General features: G+C 37.2%; 1 protein-coding gene across 3 annotated transcripts in view; it reads left to right on the top strand.

Annotated features, from left to right (window-relative positions):
* The window catches only part of STXBP5 (syntaxin binding protein 5), a 168,925-nt gene that overhangs the window by 72,380 nt on the left and 76,398 nt on the right, over positions 1 to 20,147 (top strand). For all 3 annotated transcript variants that reach the window (XM_003480238.4, XM_003480237.4, XM_021072127.1), the window contains exon 9: positions 2,892 to 2,970. In XM_003480238.4, coding sequence (XP_003480286.1) covers positions 2,892 to 2,970 — 79 coding nt within the window. The remainder of the gene's footprint in view (positions 1 to 2,891; positions 2,971 to 20,147) is intronic.

Here is a 20,147-nt window from a genome sequence, read left to right as displayed (position 1 = left end):
GAAATTCTTACTCTGTTCCTTGTACATCGTGAGGGCCTTCTTTTCAGATTAAAGCCTCATTTTTTTCAATACCTCTCTTACTTCCTCAGTTTTCTTTTCCTCCTTTAGAAACCAGTCTTCTGCCCTGTCAATCCTTGTTGGTCCCTTGATCTGGTGTTCTACTTAACCCTATCTCTAGTCACTTGTTGGTTCTTGTAAATTAGGATGCTAGAGGTTCAAGATTGCATTGCACCACCATTTTCTGCATAAAGAAGGGGAGAGCTATTTCCCTAGACTTTCAAGTCAGGATTAGATGGTCTAATCCCAGTAGACAAATGTGTATTGATAGAAATTTAATATAATAAAGGTGACCTTTCATAGCAGTGGGAAAAGCTCTGGTTCAGTAATAATGCCAGCAGGTACATACCTCTGTTGTACACTTGGTTACATTGTGTACTATAAGTAGGTAGATGTTACTGTATGCCAGTTAGAGCTCAATAGAACCACACAAATAGTGCTGATGTTATTAGAGAAAAATGCCTCCCTATACCAAAATACACCTCAAAAACAATTACATGCAATAAATGAGGCTATAAACCAATTACAAAATAAAATTTTAATGATACTAGTGTGGGGAAGGACTTCCTAACCATGAAACTAAAGAGGCATTATTTCTGCCAGGAGTGGTGTGGTATTCATTTTACTTTCTGCCATTTTACTTTTTTTTTTTTTTTTTTAATCTTTCTGTCTGCTCAGGGTCTCAAAGTTGGCTGGAGATGAATGACTGGGGCATTTTCCTTTCCCAGGTCTTTCCTAGGCATACACACCGTCTTACACATGTGTACAGCCTTTTCGATCCCTAGGGGTATGTCTACTTCTTCAGGATTTTTAAAAAATTCCTACTCAGGCTCTTACTTGCCTCCACTAAAACCACAGCCTTAGGCAGCTGCAGTATTGCTGTTGCTATTATTTTTGTGATGCCCAAGGCTTTTTGTACCCCTGAGCCCGTGTCTTTTGTGTCAGATGAAATTGCTACAACACCTGGGGAATCGAGTTTTCCAGGGAGCTACAGGTTAGGACAAAATACTGATTGCACTCCAGGGAAGCCAGTTTTAGCATAACTGCAGATAAACTTTGGTCCTCTCTGTTGGCTGATGCTATTGCCTTTTCACAGTACCAGGCCACAGAGCTGGGGAGCAGAAGGGATGGAAACAGCCCTTCATTGAAACATCCCAGTCCTCCCTGTCTTGCCAAGGTTCAGTCATTTCCAGTGAGAAACCATTTTGTGGTTTCAGTTAATTTACAGAGTTCTGAGGTAGTTGATTTTAGATGTTTTGTCAGTATTTCAGTTTTTGTGAGTTCACAGAGATCTCGCTTTGTCTTTCTGGAATCATTCAGGAAGTTGGTCTCCTTTCAGGTTTTCTTAGCTGTTCATAGGCATTGAGTCCACCCTGTGAACTTTAAGGTAATTTTGTTCAAATCCAAGAAAGCTGTTAGAATTCTGATTACCTTAAATTTATGAATTAATTCTTTGGAAGAATTGCCATTTTAGAACTTCATATGTTCTTAAATGGAAACATGGTTAAAACTGATAGACTATATTTAAATGTAACTTCGTGTAATTTTTTTAAATGTCTAAGAATTCAATCAAAAATGACACTAGGGAAAGTATTTGCAATATATGGACACAATGTTAATGACCTTAAATCTTAAATTTTGGTTTTAAATATAGAGAAGATACCACACAAGCATGGGGTAAACGATATAAGCTGTTTTTTTTTAAAGAATAAATACAGATGATCAGAAAGCTTAAGGGTTTTCACATTTGGGGATTAAAACAATACAATTAAAATGAGATACCCTTTCCATTTACCAAATCAGGAAAAAAAAAAAAAAAACAGTATTGTTTGGGAAGGGAGTGGCAAAATACTCTTTGCACTTTCTTCTTCTTTTCAGGGATACAGTTCTACCTAGATATCCCCTTTTTAGGAATTAATCCTACAGAAAAGTCATTAATTTCTTCACTTATTAATGTGAATAAATAAGTTATTGAGTACCCACTATATGCCAGTGTTTGTCACTATGGATACATCAACAGAAAACACTCATACACTTAAAAACCTTTGCTTTCATGGCATTTATATTCTTGTTGGTGAGGCAAAAAACAAAAGAAAATACACAGTTCATTAGAATGAGCCAGTTACTATGAGGGAAGAAAGCTGGGAAAGAGGATGAGGAGTGTTGGGGTAGGGTGTGTGTTTGGGATCTTCATGACTAATACAGTGATGGTGAGATTCATTAAATCTCTAAGTAATGGGAATAATGTGTTTAATTTTCTCTGAGTTTAATGCAATGAACATGTAGACATAGATAACAGAAATCAACCTTTTTAAAAAATAAAATTATTTGGCAGTATGAGTTGCTAACCCATTTTATAGAGGTTGGTTTACTTTCGCAGTCTTTTGGACATTACGATGGATGAATTTTACCTTAGGAGATTAAATATAAATGAATTTATTAGCATAGGGCTTAATTTTGCCATCGTCACTGTGGGTGAAAATATGATTTAGATTTATTTTTCTCAAATAAGCTATTTTAAAACTTGAATTCATTTAGCAAATTGAAATTCTATTTTTCTTATCTTCAGTTAAGAACATTGGAAAGACGGAATTTCTCTTGTAAGAATTTTATCACATATATGTTGACAAGTTATTCATTTTATTTATTTGTTAGCACTGAATTTCAAATAGTAAATCAGTCATTTATTTTGTGTTAAATACTTCTTTCAAAATCACTTTAAAAATGTTTCGTAGTAGATGGATTTCATTATATTTCATTTTATAAAGTATCAATGTATAAGAATTTAGAGCAACTTAGAATTTTAGAATTTAATGCAGGAAAATATATTTTAGGAAAACAGTTAAAGGATGGGAAGAAGCCAGAACCATGCAAACCTATCCTCAAGGTGGAATTCAAAACGACTAGATCTGGGTAAGATTTTACTTCATTGACAATATTCATTGTATATAATCACTCAAATAGCTACTCAGGGCTATTTCGTCATTATTTTTGAAAGCCTGTTTTAGAATGGTCCAGCCCAATCTTAAATCTGATGCTTTCGATATTTAACAAAATAACTAAAATTGGTAATTTTAGGATAAAATATTTCATTGTGTTCTGTCTTTAGAAACTTTACAATATTCCTTGGAAAGTTTGAATTAATTTTTTTATCAAACTTCGTATGTTCTGTTAGTCTTTAGTAATAATATTTTTTATTCGCTAGTAGAAAACTATGGAATAAGCAATGAAGAAAAAAAATTTTAATTTAACCTGTTTATACTATATGTTAATTATGAAAATTTTATGTATTTTTCAAAAATTTTATTTTAAGAATATTTGGCAATTACAATATTAAATATAACTTAAAGGAAGATTGTCAGTGGTATTTGAAGGGTGGCACTGTGTGAATTAGGTATAAGATTTGTATGGTTTTTGCAATTGACATATCTTACATATATTTTCATATGTATTACATGTTACATTTATATATTATATAATAAAGGAAAATATTTTAATGTTTCTTTGAAAATTCCAGATCTTTTTAACTTCTAAAGGAGCCCTTTTATTTATGTTCTAGTTCTCTAGGGAAGGTGTGTGATTTTATTTACTAGAGCTATGTAAGAGTGAATTTCAGTAGTGTATAGAGTGGAGTGGTTCTCAAAATGGTCCCTGGGCCAGCAGCATTAGCTAGAACTTGTTAGAAATGTGAATTTTCAGCATCCAGCCCAGATTCACTGAATCAGAAACTGTGGTGGAGCCCAACAATCTCTTTTAACTAGACCTCAGGAGATTCTGATGCATGAAAGTTTAGAACCCCTGGTATATATTTTTTTAATATCAGTTTATAACCACTAGTAGTTATAACTGACCTATTTACCTTTTTAATTTATTCTTTTCTCAATCTAATTCAACTCAGCATTTTTCTCATTTGAAAAAAAAGTTAGTAGGCTGACGAATCTAAAGATTGCTGTTATTTTTCCTTGATCCTCTTTAGCCTTCCTCTGGGACCCAGAAGATACACTCTGTTGAGACAAAAGGTTGAGTGAACTCCAAGATGACTAGCATCTATTTAACTGACTGTGGCATCCCTCACTGTGTGACCTTTGGCACATAGTTTTTTGACTTCTTTGTATTTCAGTTTCCTCATTTACGACATAAATGTAATAATAGGTCAAAAGGTTATTATGATGAATTAGGTAAGACAATCACATATTCAGAACATTTCACACAGTGCCTGCCTGGTACATAATAAGTGTTCTAAAAGTCGTTGCCCTTATTTTTATTGGGAAACCTCCTACTACCAATGGCCTTTATTTGCCATATTTATCTTATGACAAAGGTATGTAAATAGGAAAGCATGCCAGCAAAGAGAGTCAGATGGGGAACCAGAAGAGAAACCCTGTGTTTATAACACAACAAAAATGAATTGTCTAAATGTTTAAACTAGTAGCACTAATTGTCTTCTGAATTACCTCCTCATTTTAATGATTACTGACTGGCAGCAAAGGCAGAAGTCCAGGGAAGGCTTTTTTCCCCCCTCTGTGTTCTACCTGTTCCCGTTCTCACTCCTACCCAGTGGTAATATTTATAAGTTCCTAGTTCCTTTGGGATGACAGGGATACTTTTCCTTTCATAGGGTCAGAAATGAAAAAAAGTCTGGCTCTTTTGAATGCATTTGTAGATCTTATTAAATAAATCAGTAGGATAACCCTTGAGTAACTGTCTTCTCCAGCTTTCCAATTTCTTTTTTCACTGGGATAGGGTATTCAGTAAATCAAATTTTTTTTTTTCCTTTTTTCACTCCATGACCCGTTTCCTAGAGCTAGTGCCCCAGGATCCAGTGCATAACCACCACTGGGAACGACTGCACCACCCCTCCCTCCGTCATTAAGTAAGGGAGGCAGCTCTCAGCCGTTCCTTTTCCTAACAGGTGTATTGGGCAGGTGCCAGCAGGATGTGTTCTATCAGCTCCTGTTGGCAAACTACCGAATTTCATTAGAAGAACCATCCTTCCCTGCTCAGAATCTTACATATTTTCTTCTGTTTACCTAGAAGCCACTCTGGGTAGAAGGATTTCCTATCCTCCTTTATAGCTCAGCATAGATGTTACTATTTTTAAGGATGTCATGGCCATGTGGACTAGATTGTGTCCCCTAATAACACACTCTTAAAGCATGCTGTATTTTTCCTTTCTGAAATTTATACTTGTCATTAGTAATGAAATTACTTGTTCAGTGCATGCCTTCCCCATTAAACATTCAGTTTAATATAAGCATGGGACATAGCTGCCTCACTTCTCATTGTCCCAGCACAGTGTTACTGAGTAAAAGGAAGATGGACTGGTGTATAAACAAAAGCAGCCATGAAGAATTGGCTGTTACTTGTTAACAATAAACTAGCGATAAACTAGCTGTTACTGTTAATATTAAAGGTAAGCTCAGACAAAAAAATACAACCAAAGATGTTGTGTAACTTTTATTTTTTAATAAAATAAAGCATATATTATACCATGAATGATGAGATTTTTCCCCTTAGGTAGGGAACAATGATGACGTAATTAACAGAATCTCTCTCTTTTTTTTTTTTTTTTTGGTCTTTTGTCTTTTTACGGCTACACTCATGGCATATGGAGGTTCCCACTGAGTGAAGCTAGGGATCGAACCCACAACCTCATGGTTCCTAGTCAGATTCGTTTCCGCTGCGTCACGACAGGAACTCCTTAATAGAACCTTTTAATAGCACTTTTATTAACGATATGGAACAATTCTTTTACATGGCCAGTTCTTAATAAAAAGTTGAAAGTTAACTGGTAAGTCACTTCTGTTGAAGTTGTTTCCTTGAAAACCTAATGTGACCCAGGTGTGAAGTCCTGCAGCCAGTGGAGCTTGGGCAAAGTGATTAGATTGTGAGCTCTTGAACCAGACCATCTGGGTCTGAATCCTGCCTCAGCTGTCTGTGCATGTGCAATCTTACCAACTAAGCTTTAAGTGCTCATTCCTTCATCCGTAAGGTGGGAATGATAGTAGTACCTACCTCAGAGTTGTTATGAAGATTAAACAATATATATAATGCTCTCAGAACATACTCTTTAGTTGTATCAGTTATCTCAGAACATCATTTGATAACCTCTTACAAACATCTAAAATGCAGTTGTTTCCTGATTTTGCTTTCACGAAGCAGTTGTACAAGTGGCAGAGTTGGACAGACTTTATAAACACCAAAGGACCTCATTCATATTCCTTACTAGATTGAGAATCATCTTATTCTGAAACACTATAATTCAGTACAGTGGTTTTATTTTTCAGATATTAGATAATAATGATCTATGTTGGTTGTGACAGTCATTTTTTAACCTAAAAACAAGCACAGGAAATAGTGCATTGCACGTTTTAAGGATAAGTTTTGGCTCATGAAACTTCACTGTATGTATATGCTTATTGCTGTACTGTATCTTGAAGTAAAATGCACTTCTTCCTGTGAATCATGAACCTAATATAGGACAGCCCCTGATTTAGTGAAAATAAATGAGGTTTTGGACTGTCAGACTTAGGTTCAAATCTCATTTCTGTCACTTACTGTTTGCTTAACCTCACTGAACCTTTATTCTGACCTCGGTGAGACAAAGATAGTAATTCCCATTTCATAAAATTGTAGTGAAGACCTGAAAGAAAGGATGTGTTTGACACATGGGAGGTGTCTGATAAATCCCAGTTCCTGTTCTCCTCTGCTTCAGCACTTTTCACCTCGCTAGTAGACTGCAGACGAAGTTGCAGGCAGGGCCAAATTTTCAATAAGAGGCAACTCTGGGTGGGTTCAAGTTTTTAAACAGGTACGCAGTTGAACTGCTTAGAGTTTTGCACTAAAGAGCATTAAAGTTCGTTTCTCTTAAACAGATCACCTTTCAAAGAATACCAGCTTAGGGGAAAAGATCTCTGATAGGGAACCTAAAAGCAAATATTACGGCAGCTAAATATGGCAGTTTGGTTACACTTAGAGAAGCATATCTAAGAGATTAGTTTATTCCCTTTCATCACAACACATGCTACAACAAGCCTTTTGTGGACAGGGCCAGAGAGTAAATGTTAGGGTTCGCAAGCCCTGTGGGTCTCTTGCAGTTATTCAACTCTGCCGCTCTAGTCCCAGTGCAGCCATGCACAACTCCTAAATGAATGAATGCAGCTGTGTTACAGTACAGCTTTATTTATGGACACTGAAATTTGAGTTTCATATCATTTTCATGTATCATTAAATATTCTTTTGTATAATTTTTTTCAGCTTAAATACGTAAAAACCATTCTTAGTTTGTAGGCCATACAGAGACAGGCAGTAGGCCATAGTCTAATGATCCTTGATAGGCATGCACATATAGGCACATGATTTATTTAAGTTAATCTTAAAGGAAAAGTTGTTGGGCTTTTATGTTTCTTTAACCCATTATACCCTGACCCTTGATGCCAGATTTTTTTTTAAGTAATGTAGTAAATACAGTGATTTCTTTAATTTTATATGTGGACTAAAAGCTGTAGGTAGATTAACTATGTAACATTACAAAAAAAAATATGACTTCAATAAAAACACAGGGTACCATCGTAATATTCTGGTTCTAAAAATATTTAAAGGTCTATTTAATAACAGCTGAGTTTCCCCACCTGCTCCCAGAGCCATGTTTCTAGGGAGAGGATCCTAACTCTCAGAAGCCCCAAACCAAAGTCGTTTGTGCACAAAGTTCTTTCTCCAGAACTCAAGCTCAGTCTGTATGATTTTTATCCCTTCTCAACTGTGGATTGTTCTTAAGTAACTATATCTGTTAACACCTATGCTGTGCTTGCTATGTATGTGCTGCCAGATACTGTTCTAAGTGCTTTACACACATTTTTTTAATCACAGCAACAACCCTATGAGGCAGGAATTATCTTACAGATGAGGAAACTAAAGCAGAGAGGTTGAGTAACTTGCCCAAAGTCATACAGCTCATAAATGGAAGAGCCTAGATTTAATTAAGCCTTTGCTATTAACTGCCCACTACTCCTGCCTCTCCAGTGAATCCTACCTTCTGTTCACTTTAACCACCAGTCCCCAAGATCATACTCATACCTGCAGATCTCTCAGCAATAGTTTCTCTTGCTGAAACTGCAGATAAGAAACTCATCTTCCGGTCATTCACAGATAATGCTAATCCTTGAAAACAATATTTAGAATCAGAGGTTTGGTAATAGACATCAATAAGTTTGTGTTTTCTTTTATCATGCATGGAATCTCTGTTTTTTTCTCTCGCCACCAAAATATTATTCAGCAAATGTTCCATATTCATTCTTTGTCCTCCTCCTCAATTCTTTTTTTTTTTTTTTGGTCTTTTTAGGGCTGCACCCAAGGCCCAAGGCTTATGGAAGTTCCCATGCTAGGGGTCCAATCTGAGCTATAGCCGCCGACCTACACAACAGCCATAGCAACACCAGATCTAAGACGCGTCTGCGACCTACACACAGCTCATGGCTACACTGGATCCTTAACTCACTGAGTGAGGCCAGGGATTGAACCTGTATCCTCATGGATGCTACTCAGATTCACTTCCACTGAGCCACAGAGGAAACTCCTCCACCTCAGTTCTTACCAAGCCATAACAACAAGAAGAGAAACTCATGTGGACAGCACACCCACATTTAGAAACAAAAGTAGTTTCCGTTTGTCTTAGCAATCCTTATATACTTACTTGAGACAAAAACAGCATCTTACAGCTTGAACTCAAGACTCATATGCCTTGGCTTTCAGGCACCGAGAAGAAAAAAGTTAGTAGATAAAGCGAACATTCGTTATTGCTTCCTAGGTTCCAGGTATTCTGCTATGCAATTTGAATGTGCTAGTTTTCATAATTCTCATAAAAACACTGTGTCTTGGGTACTTTTATTGTCTCCATTTAGGGTTATAGTAATGAGTTGTAGAGCGCTTACATTAACTTGCACCATGAAGTAGCAGATACGGAATTTGAGCCTAGGTTGACTGCAGAGCCAGAGCTCTTAGTCAGTATCCTGGACATTTCACAGATGGCCTGGGTTAGGATGGGATTATCATGATTGGCAGCATTGCTCAGTTCACCAAGAAGTGTATTCTTTTTTGTATTTGCTAGTTTATCAGATCATCTTTTTAAGTTTAACATTAAATCATACTCAGTGCAAGTAATCACACTAATGTGAGCTGAGAAATCTCTGTGCCACCAGCAGGCTCAATAACTGAGTGCAAATGACCCTCACTACTCAGGAGTAGAGAGCTTCACAGATCGCTTCCAGGATGCAAATGTGATTCTAACCTGCTGGGGCCCAGGTTTGATTTTGTGGTATTGCTTTGTAGTCATAGCACTTGGTGTTAACACTCACTATTTAGGGAAAATCCACAAGCAGATTTATATTTAATTGTACCTAAGGGGAAAAGACCTCTCTGAGCCCAAGGACTCTTAAAAGATTTCAAATGCCTCATAAAATAACCTTCATGTTTTCCTGTTATTCTTACCATGTTGGTCAGTAAGTTTCGGTCTTAAATTGGCTAATTCTCATTTTATCACTATCTTCAAAGACATTCTTATGACCCATGCCAGATTTATCTGCATTTTTTTCATTCTCACAAAACTAGAACATTTTCCTTCAGTCTTCCTTCTGAGACAGTGGGAGCTACAGCTGCTGGCCTATGGCACAGCCGCAGCAACATGGGACCCTTAACCCACTGAGTGAGGCCAGAGATCAAACCCGTATCCTCGTGGATACTAATTAGGTTCATAACCTGCTGAGCACAACAGGAACTCCATAATTTTTTTTCTTTTTTTTTTTTTTTTTGCCACACCCATGGCATGTAGAAGTGCTCAGGCCAGGGATCGGATCATATCCAGGCCACAACAGTAACCTAAGCCACTAACAGTGACATCAGATCATTAACCCACAGCACCGTAAGAGAATTACCCCCATCCCTCTCATTCTTAAAACCTCACATTGAACTAGGATAAGTTACTGTTTACTTTCTTGATTTTAATGTACCATTTGACTTGCATTGCCTTAATGCTGTAATGCTGTAATCTTTTGCAGCTAGAAAACTGAAACTACGAGATGAATAGCTCTGTCTTCTGACATCAGAATACTTCATTTAGTAGCTACATAATGTATATGCTCAATATTGGGTTTTGTCCATGGCTTCTATCAATTTAAAGTACTAATAATGATGCCTCTCTTTTTAAGCTTCTGTCTATATTAATATTTAGTTCATTACTGTAAATTAAAATTGATATCACATATTTAAGTCTACTGATGTACAAATCCATTTTTATATCATTAGCAAGTTTTAATTGTTAATTTTGTTTGAAGCATGTATCAAGTGGTGGTTGCTAAAATGCAGGTGATGTTGCCTGAATATAAGAAAAAAAGCACATACAGAACCCTTCAGCACCCTGGCTCCCAGCCCTGGTATTTTATCTTGAAAGACACCAAATAAAGATGTAGAAGGGAGGACTTGTAGATTCTGAACAGGAGGGGAAAAAGGAAACCTAGAATATCAGGTTCTTGAAGTATTAGTACAAGAGAGTAAGTAAGCGTTTTTTACTTCTTTAGAAAGATTGGTTAGAGTGACAACAGAAGAAAGGTTAGGAGATACGTATTGTAGGAAGGTTTAATTCATAAGAATACTTTATTTAGCATCATTTCAAACATGAGCCCAGGATATAGGGATGTTTAAGAAATTGGTGGATTCGCAATGGAAAATAATCGTTTAGAACATGTATTTAGGGTGAGTTCCCGTCGTGGCGCAGTGGTTAACGAATCCGACTAGGAACCATGAGGTTGCGGGTTCAGTCCCTGCCCTTGCTCAGTGGGTTAAGGATCCGGCATTGCCGTGAGCTGTGGTGTAGGTTGCAGACGCGGCTCAGATCTGGTGTTGCTGTGACTCTGGCTTAGGCCAGTGGCTACAGCTCCGATTCAACCCCTAGCCTGGGAACCTCCATATGCCGCGGGAGCGGCCCAAGAAATAGCAAAAAAAAAAAGAACATGGATTTAGTAAATTTACCAGTGGATATACGTAGCAATTTCATGTCATCAAGAAGAGCAAGACACAGATTTTTATCTTTACTTTAAATTAAGTAAATTAAGGAAGCCCTCCATATGACTAGTGGCAGAAAAGAAAGAGTCTTTGGAACAGGAGACACTGAAAATGAAATAATTTTAGAAGGAAGTTTTAGAGTACATTTCTCATGATGAATCCAAACCATAAATAGAGAAGATGGGTTTCTTTCTGAAATATTGAGAGCACTGTCATATGACCCATTCTTCTAGAAAAATGTTTTGACCACAGAACCAAGAATCTTGGGATTAAGATAGGTGTTAGGTCCTGAAATGGAACATTGAGGTAGGTGAAGTAGATGACAAGAATAAAAAGTATGGTAGAAGGGAGTGTGCTGGGTAGAGGATGTAGTGAAACCAGAGAAATTAAATGATGGAAAAAGGAGAATTCTTGGACCAGCACATACTAAGCTCTCAGTAAAATGCTTGTTGAATGGATGAATCATAATAATATCCTAACTTAATTTGTATAGTTATTCTCGAATGGTCTAAGCAGCAGAAGATTTTTCAGCATAAGCTACATTTTAGCAGTACTTTAATACAAAGTGTAGTGACAGATATGGAAATGACATTAAAATTTGACAAACTACTTTCATGATATTTCATAGGAAAAAATGCATTTAAAAAAAATTTAATTAGTCACCAAAACTAATTTTATTTTAACCACTGTTATTATTCTCTGAATTGTTTTGGGAAGTATCTAGGGTTTTTTTAATTAGAGTATTAATTAAATAAAATCCTAACAAGAGAAGCATAGGAGTTGTAATTACACTATTCTAAAACAATTTTGTGTTTATTTTCCCTAAGTCTTTGATACATAGCCATTTTCACTTAATTATACTCTTCAGTTTGGTAATTTTTTCTCCTTTGCCTAAAGTATTATGGTTTTTATTAAATTTTTAGTTTCAAGGGCTGTATAATTTACTCAGACATACCTCCTTTAAAAAACAAAATAAGGAGTTCCCTTCATGGCTCAGTGGTTAACGAATCCAACTAGGAACCATGAGGCTGCGGGTTCGATCCCTGGCCTTGCTCAGTGGGTTGAGGATCCGGCGTTGCCATGAGCTGTGGTGTAGGTCGCAGATAGGGCTCGGATCTGGCATTGCTGTGGCTCTGGCGTAGGCCGGTAGCTACAGCTTCGATTCGACCCCAGCCTGGGACCCTCCATATGCCACGGGAGCAGCCCTAGAAAAGGCAAAAAGGCAAAAAAAATAAAAATAATAAAACAAAAACTAAATGGCCACACCTGTGGCATATGGAAGTTCCTGGACTAGAGGTCAAGTCGGAGCTGCAGCTGAGGCCGACACCACAGCCACAGCAACACCTGATCCGAGTCACATCTGTGACCTATGCTGCAGCTTGCAACGATGCTGAGTCCTTAACCTGCTGACCAAGGCCAGGGATCAAACCTGCATCCTCCGCTGAGCTACAATAGGAACTCCCACCTCCCTTTTTTTTAACATTTAGTTTTTTTTATATTATATGCAGGTTTTTAATATTATAGATAATTATATAGTAGTGAACATATTCTGTCGATATTATTTAACTTAAGATTTTTAATATTGTACTATTTCTTTATAGTAAATTTCCAGTGGTAAAATTTTGAAGATAAAATATTTTTATGAATCGACAAATTGCCACATTGCCTTTTGAAAGTATACTTTAAAGGACTGAGTATAAAATGTCATAGTTTCATCAGTCTCATCAATGTGGGATGACTTTGTTTTGATTTTATTAACTCACAACCTTTAAAATTAGCATTTATGCTTTAGAATTATCTTAAGTTCTCTAAACGTAATGTGGACTCTTAAATGACTGCTGTTAATGGAAAGGCAGCCTCATGTCATAATAGGAGCTTGAAGTTAAATTTGTTTGTATCTTCAAGCAAAGCAGCAATGATTCATAGAAACTTTCCAATTTAATTTTTTGTAAGCAGTTGTCTAGCTAAGCTTTTATATTTTGACAGGAACCAGAAATCACTCTTGGGCTTGTCTGTGCCCTTGTATCTAGAAACTATCTGATGAGTTTCACAGAATTGATATGTCAGTGGTTGATACTCACTTGATAACAGTCTTCTATTTCTGAAATCCTAAAATAGAATTTAAAACCTTGTAGTTTTGAATATTTATTGAAATGCACAGTTTTATTTTAAACCTAATTGTTCGCAAAACTGTTACATTCTATTTTACTACTACTGAAGGTCATTTTGAGCTTTCCTATAATTTCTTCTTTAAGAACCAGGCCTCTTTCATCATCTAAATTGGTTCTCTGGTGCATCCTTAAAGCTTTATGGATTGTTCAAACTAAGGATAGATTTCCCATCAGTATTCATCCTCATCTACATTTTGTCCCATCCCTAAAATGCCTTCACTAGTGATCTGTACATAGACTGAATATTTAGTGATAGTACACTGATTATTCTAGGACTTTACTTGGATGTTTATAATGTATATTGATATCAGCTTTTATAATTTAGATTATATTTTTCTAGAGAACAGGAATCAAATCCATGTAAGACTTTGTCTGCAATAAATGATTTTGAAATATTCTTTTATAGATAAGCTTTGAAATCATACTTGTAACACTGAGAACCTCATATACAGTCCATTTAATCACAAATTAATTTCCATGTGGCAAAGACTGCATTAAAGAGTTTAGATTTCCTATAGAAAAAAAAAAAAGCCTAATTGTTACATAGTTAAATTCTTGTATGTGTATTGATAGTTGAAAGAAACCAAGGGAATGGACTGACAGGAACTGCTGTTGTGACCTGATAAATCTCATGCATCCTAACCAATATATATATAAAAACTGTAATAGATTGAAATCCCAAAGCATAAATTTTGTAGAATTTGTATGGTTAGTGTAGGTCAATGAAACTCTGTATCTTTGTCTCATTGATTCACCATGTTGATGCTTCCTGTTTGTTTAACTTCACACTATAATTGATGCTCTGTCCTGCAAAGCACAGATAAAGGAGTTATGTTTCCATAGACATGGCAACTTCATCACACAGCTTTTGTCATGATTATCAGCCTTTATGGGCTACAAGAAAGTACTATAATTCTTCTGAAATTATGAAGGTTCATGAAATTTTCAGTTCATAAGAGCCCTTGAGCAGGTTTCTGCCTCCAAGCTAGAGAAGGTGTTCTGAGATCTTTTTTTTCTCTTTCATAATTAAGCAAAGACCTCAGAATTTATGGATTCTTCTGCCCTTATCTTCAAATTGTGTCTTGTCAGCCAGTCATTTCAATGAAGGTTTCAAATGTTAGAGGACTGATGCTAAATAACTTTTAAAAATTCTTTAATTTTAAGGAAGACATTAATATTTGGCTAATATAAAGAGAAGTCATAGGGCTTTGATGAATCTTTACCACTATGCTAATGGTCAAAAGGTGATAATTTAGAGAAGAATGCCACTTTATTTCTTTGCCTTATACTAATAGCATCCCCTTTAATAAACTCAAGCCCACTGGGTTAATACCTTTGTTAATTATAATACCCTTTTATGTAATTATATTATCTCTTAATAATTATAATAACCAATTGTAATAACATTTATTAAAATGAAACCTCCTCATTGCATATTTTCTTTTGTGGGGGCTAATTTTTTTTTTTTTTTGGTCTTTTTGTCTTTTGTTGTTGTTGCTATTTCTTGGGCCGCTCCCGGGGCATATGGAGGTTCCCAAGCTAGGGGTTGATCGGAGCTGTAGCCACCGGCCTACGCCAGAGCCACAGCAACGCGGGATCCGAGCCGCGTCTGCAACCTACACCACAGCTCACGGCAACGCCGGATCGTGAACCCACTGAGCAAGGGCAGGGACCGAACCCGCAACCTCATGGTTCCTAGTCGGATTCGTTAACCACTGCGCCACGACGGGAACTCCAGTGGGGGCTAATTTTTAGCTGTATCCTAATAGTCCACAAACTAATGTCAGGATCCTTTACTTTTTTAATTATTGAGAATCCCAAAGAACTTTATGTTTTATTTATTGATATTTACTGTATTAGGAATAAAGTTTAAAACCTAAAAAATTTTAAAATATGTATTCATTTAAAAAGATAACTCTTTGCATGTTAGCATAAATAAAATATTTTAAAATAACTTAAAAATTTTTAAAAATAGTGCAATTGGGAGTTCCTGTTGTGGCTCCACAGAAGTGAATCTCACTAGCATCCATGAGGACACAGGTTTGATCCCTTGCCTCGATCAGTGGGTTGAGGATCCAGCATTGGCATGAGCTGTGGTGTAGGTCGCAGATGCAAATCAGATCTGGCTTTGCTGTGGCTGTAGTGTAGGCTGGCAGCTACAGCTCCAAGTGGAACCCTAGCCTGGAAACTTCCGTATACCTCAGGTGTGGCCCTAAAATTAAAAAAGACCAAAAAAAAAAAAAATAGTGGAATTGTTTTATTTTGGAAATCTCTTTAAAGTCTAATATAACAGACTACAGCTTGAAGTCTCAGATCTGCTTTTGTATTTAATCCGTTTTGACATGTTCTTTTTAAATTAAATATATGAAGAAAACACAGCTTTACAGGCACATATGATTAGACTTTCAAAAGGATAGTGAATGTTCTTTCAGACTGTGCCCAAACTTGACAAGTTGTAGATTTTTAAAGACTGTAGTGTGGACTCTAAATCTATTTATCAATGAAATTTTGTATTCTTTTCATTAAAATCCACTAATCTTATCTGCACTTTCAGGGGCTCTTCACCCATGCTTGCTTTTGTGACATTATGGCACTGGTCATTTGGAAAATACTGATTCAGTGGGTCATTCATACCTTCTAATGTTGACACATTTTATTGTGTAATGTATTTTTAAAATTGTTAATATTACCTCTGATCTCATCAGGAAAGTCTTTAAGTATTGGGAAGCTGTGAAGCTCAGTGTGACAGATAAAAGTTTTCCAAATCTTGATATTTTTACCCAGATGCCTAGATTTTATCATTATGAGCAAATAATGTCTGTCGTTTTTCTTAAAGTAAAGATTGACTGGATTAATTTTTTTTGGGGGGGGGGGTCTTTTTGCCTTTTCTAGGGCTGCACCCATGGCATATGGAGGTTCCCAGGCTAGGGGTCCAATCAGAGCTGTAGCCGCTGATCCTTAACCCCCTGAGCGAGGCCAGGGATCAAAACCTGCAACCTCATGGTTCCTAGTCAGATTCGTTAAACAATGAGCCACGATGGGAACTCTATCGTTTGATTAATTTTTTGAGAAAATGGCTTATAGTTTTGTAGTTACCCAAGCCTAAATAATGATAGTTTGTCAGTCATCCTTTAAGCAAAAACAATAGCAAATCAGTTCACAACTCAAATGATTATACAAGTGCTCTTCTAGAATAACTGTCCAGTTCAGTGTACAGAAGCAGTGCCTTATGGAATACCTCCCATTTTCTAAGCACAGGATCAAAGGCACTTCTTTATGTGGTACTATAAGGTTCCCCTTTAATAAACAAGCCTAAGGGTCAAGACGCAAAATGTAAAATTAATCACTTTACTGCTTCATCAAGGACTTTTTTTTTTTTTTTTTTTTTTTGTCTTTTTGCCTTTTCTAGGACCACTCCTGCGGCATATGGAGGTTCCCAGGCTAGGGGTCTAATTGGAGCTGTAACCGCTGGCCTATCCCAGAGCCAAAGCAATGTGGGATCCAAGCCGCATCTGCGACCTACACCACAGCCAATGGCAACGCCAGGTCCTCAACCCACTGAGCAAGGCCAGGTATCGAACCAGCAACCTCATGGTTACTGCTCAGGTTCGTTAACCAGTGAGCCACGATGGGAACTCCCAAGAACATTTTAAAGTAAGAAAAAAATCCTCTTTAACATGTGGCGATAAAGAATGTAATAACTAGTACAGTTTGGTGCCACTGCTTTGATCATTTGCTGAGATGCTAGGAGTCTAATTCATCTATTGTTACTTTTGTGCCATCAGCGCAATTATCAACATAGTAAAAAGGCAAGTGATGTCTTAATATCACAATAAAAATGGTTTTGCCCTTAGTGATTTTTTTGGAAAGGGTCCTGGGAACCCCTAGCAGTCACAGACCCACTCTGAGCAGCACTGTTGTATACTATGTAGATATTTGGAGGAGTTATCCAAAAGGAAGTATTTTCAGGTTCCACGTTTTTGATTCTTAAAAGGATATGTATTAAGTCTGACTACTCTAACAATTTAACATAACAAAAAATATAATGAAACATTTGACATAAAATTTTATTAAAATCTTATACTTTATGCAAATATTGTATATATACAAATCCATTCTACCAAAGCTATATTATCATTGTTAAATTATATTATCAGTTAATGAACAGGAACTTGTCTGAATATATTATGCTCCTTTGTTTCTACTGCAAACTCTTATCTTTTTATCTGTATTAGCAAAGGAGTATTAGGGTTAGTCACTAGTGAAACGTGGTCTGGAGATGGCTCCCCTGGTTCCAGAGAGTCCTCTTAAAATTAGCAAAGGTACGGATCTGAACTAGAAAAACACTGGATTGTCATCATCATCATACCAGTAAAATAATGACCACTTTCTGAGAATGTACTTTGTACTGGGCACTGTAATAGGCATTTAATCTTTACAATAACACTAGGAGGTGGCTATTACTGAAGAGAAAACTGAAGCTCAGATAATTAAATTTGTTCCCTCCTCATAATAAAAAGTGGTAGAACAAGGATTTAAACATAGATGTCTGTTTCCAAAGCCTGGGCTCTCACCCACTGTGCTTTTTTTAATCTCCTTATCCGCTTCATTATAGTGATTTATTCTTTTGTATTTTTTTTTAGGACCGCACCCACAGCATATGGAAGTTCCCAGGCTAGGGGTTCGTTACCACTGAGCCACAGTGGGAACTCCCATAGCAATTTATTCTTAGGGTACCTGGCTATTTCTCTGTTCATTCACATAGGACCCTGATGAAGACGTCTCTTAACTAAGCAGTAGCTCTCTTTTTACCACAGAGTTGTTCTTGGCATCAGCCTCTCTACCCAGACAGGCCCATCTGAAGAGTTATGTGGTTTCTGATGAAATTCCGCAGTGTGAGGGGTGTAGGGCCTTGTAGTGAGAGCCTCAAGGACATCCTCACACCTTCCCCTGATAATGAGAGGCTAAGTCAAGGAGTACCGATCTCATTAGGACACTCAGCTTTCTCTGTCCACTACTTAGAGTGTGATGCCTGAATGGTTCCAGTCTGCTAATAGAGATAAAAGGGTTATACAGGGAAGTATCGGAAAATCACAACAGTTACATTTCAAACTTCTTTAGATAGTGTTTGTCAAATTTGGCCATGAGCTGAAAGCACTTGAAATGTTGCCCCCCCCCTGCAGCATTTCTGAGTAAGTCTAGGCCAGTGACCAGCTAACAGTAGGTTTAGTGGTTTTTAAAATGTATTTGACAAACACTCTTGGGGATACCTAGCCAGGACCTATGAGTGCAAAGGTAAAATACTCTTCTGCATTCTGGAGGAGCTCACATACAAATGGGAAGTAGGTAAACAATGACAGTTTGAGTTCTTGGTGTGGAAATGTTGAAAAGAGGTATGCGAAGGGGGCACCCAACTCAGGAAGGATGGGCCAGGGAGATAATGATTGGATTGAGTTTTAAAGGAAGAAGAGATCTACCCCCCCCCCGCCAAAACAAACAAACAAACAACAACAAAAACGAGGTAGAAATTACATTTCAGGCAGTGAACAACTAAATGCTTTTGTAAAAATATAAGCTGCAGGTTATTAGGGCCACAATTAAAGTGACTGTGAAGATGAAATGGAGGAGACAGGTTCTTGAGATCCTAACAATGTAAACAGGATATGTTTGCAAGACTGGAGGGTCATGTCATCTATTTCCACTATTGCTTTACTCATTGTGCTGCAGCCATGCTGGCCTTTTAGTTCCTCAGATATTCCAGGCTCATTCTTGACTTGGGGTCTTTGCAGTAGTTATTCCTGCAGCCTAGAATGTATCTCCTTCTCCCCTAAGCCCAAGATCTTTGAATGGTTCCTCTTCGTTCTGGTCCCAGCTGGTCTGTCATCACTTTGGGGGCCTTTCCTGACTACTCTATTTTACTGTAACCCCTCTAGCCCCTCTGTCACATTCAGCAGATCCCTCTACCCTGTTTTACTTTGGTCTTAATACTTATCGCAATGTGGTTACTGTCTGTCTAGACGAGGCACAAGAGCACCGTTTTATTCTCAGGAATACAGGTGGTCAAAAACTATTTGAATGAATGGGTAGTATTATGGAACTGAGTAGAGCAAATTGGTTATAAAATTGGCTCTTATGGCAGAAAAAATAAAGAATGTTTCACGTGGAAACACAACTTCAGTCAAACCTCTTGTCAGAGCAAGACTAAAGGAGGTTAATCAGAAGCACAAGCCTCTGATTAGAAGTGTCAAGCCTCCTAAAAATTAAAATCAAAGTTATTAAAAGTTCAAACTAACACCTTCCTAACCTGGTTGCCTTCAAAAGTTAGAGTCTTGGATAACAGCCACATTATTAAAGGAATTCTACTTAGAATTTAGCTCTTACTATAATATCAAAAGGGCTAACTTTTTTTTTTTAAAGGAAATAAGATTATCCACCTCCATAATTCATATCTTGCCAAGAAATAATATAGATCCCTAGAACTTCTTTTGGCCATGCCCTCGACATGCAGAAGTTCCTGGGCCAGTGATTGAAACTTCGCCGTCATAGCAGTGACAATGCCAGATCCTTAACCCATTGAGCCCCCAGGAAACTCCTATATCCCTCAAACTTTCATTTTAATTCCACATGCCAACAAAACTTTTGAATTTTGAAGTTCCCATCGTGGCACAACAAAAACGAATCCAACTAGGAACCATGAGGTTTAGGGTTCTGTCTCTGGCCTTGCTCAGTGGATTAAGGATCCGGTGTTGCCGTGAGCTGTGGTGTAGGTCACAGACACGTAGCTCGGATCTTGTGTTGCTGTGGCTGTGCCTATAGCTCCGATTAGACCCCTAGCCTGGGAATCTCCATATGCTGCAGGTGTGG

Source organism: Sus scrofa, chromosome 1 (genome assembly GCF_000003025.6).
Source record: "Sus scrofa isolate TJ Tabasco breed Duroc chromosome 1, Sscrofa11.1, whole genome shotgun sequence".
Lineage (NCBI taxonomy): Eukaryota > Metazoa > Chordata > Mammalia > Artiodactyla > Suidae > Sus > Sus scrofa.
The sequence above is the reverse complement of the archived record's forward strand: the minus strand, read 5'-3'. Positions and strand labels throughout refer to the sequence as shown.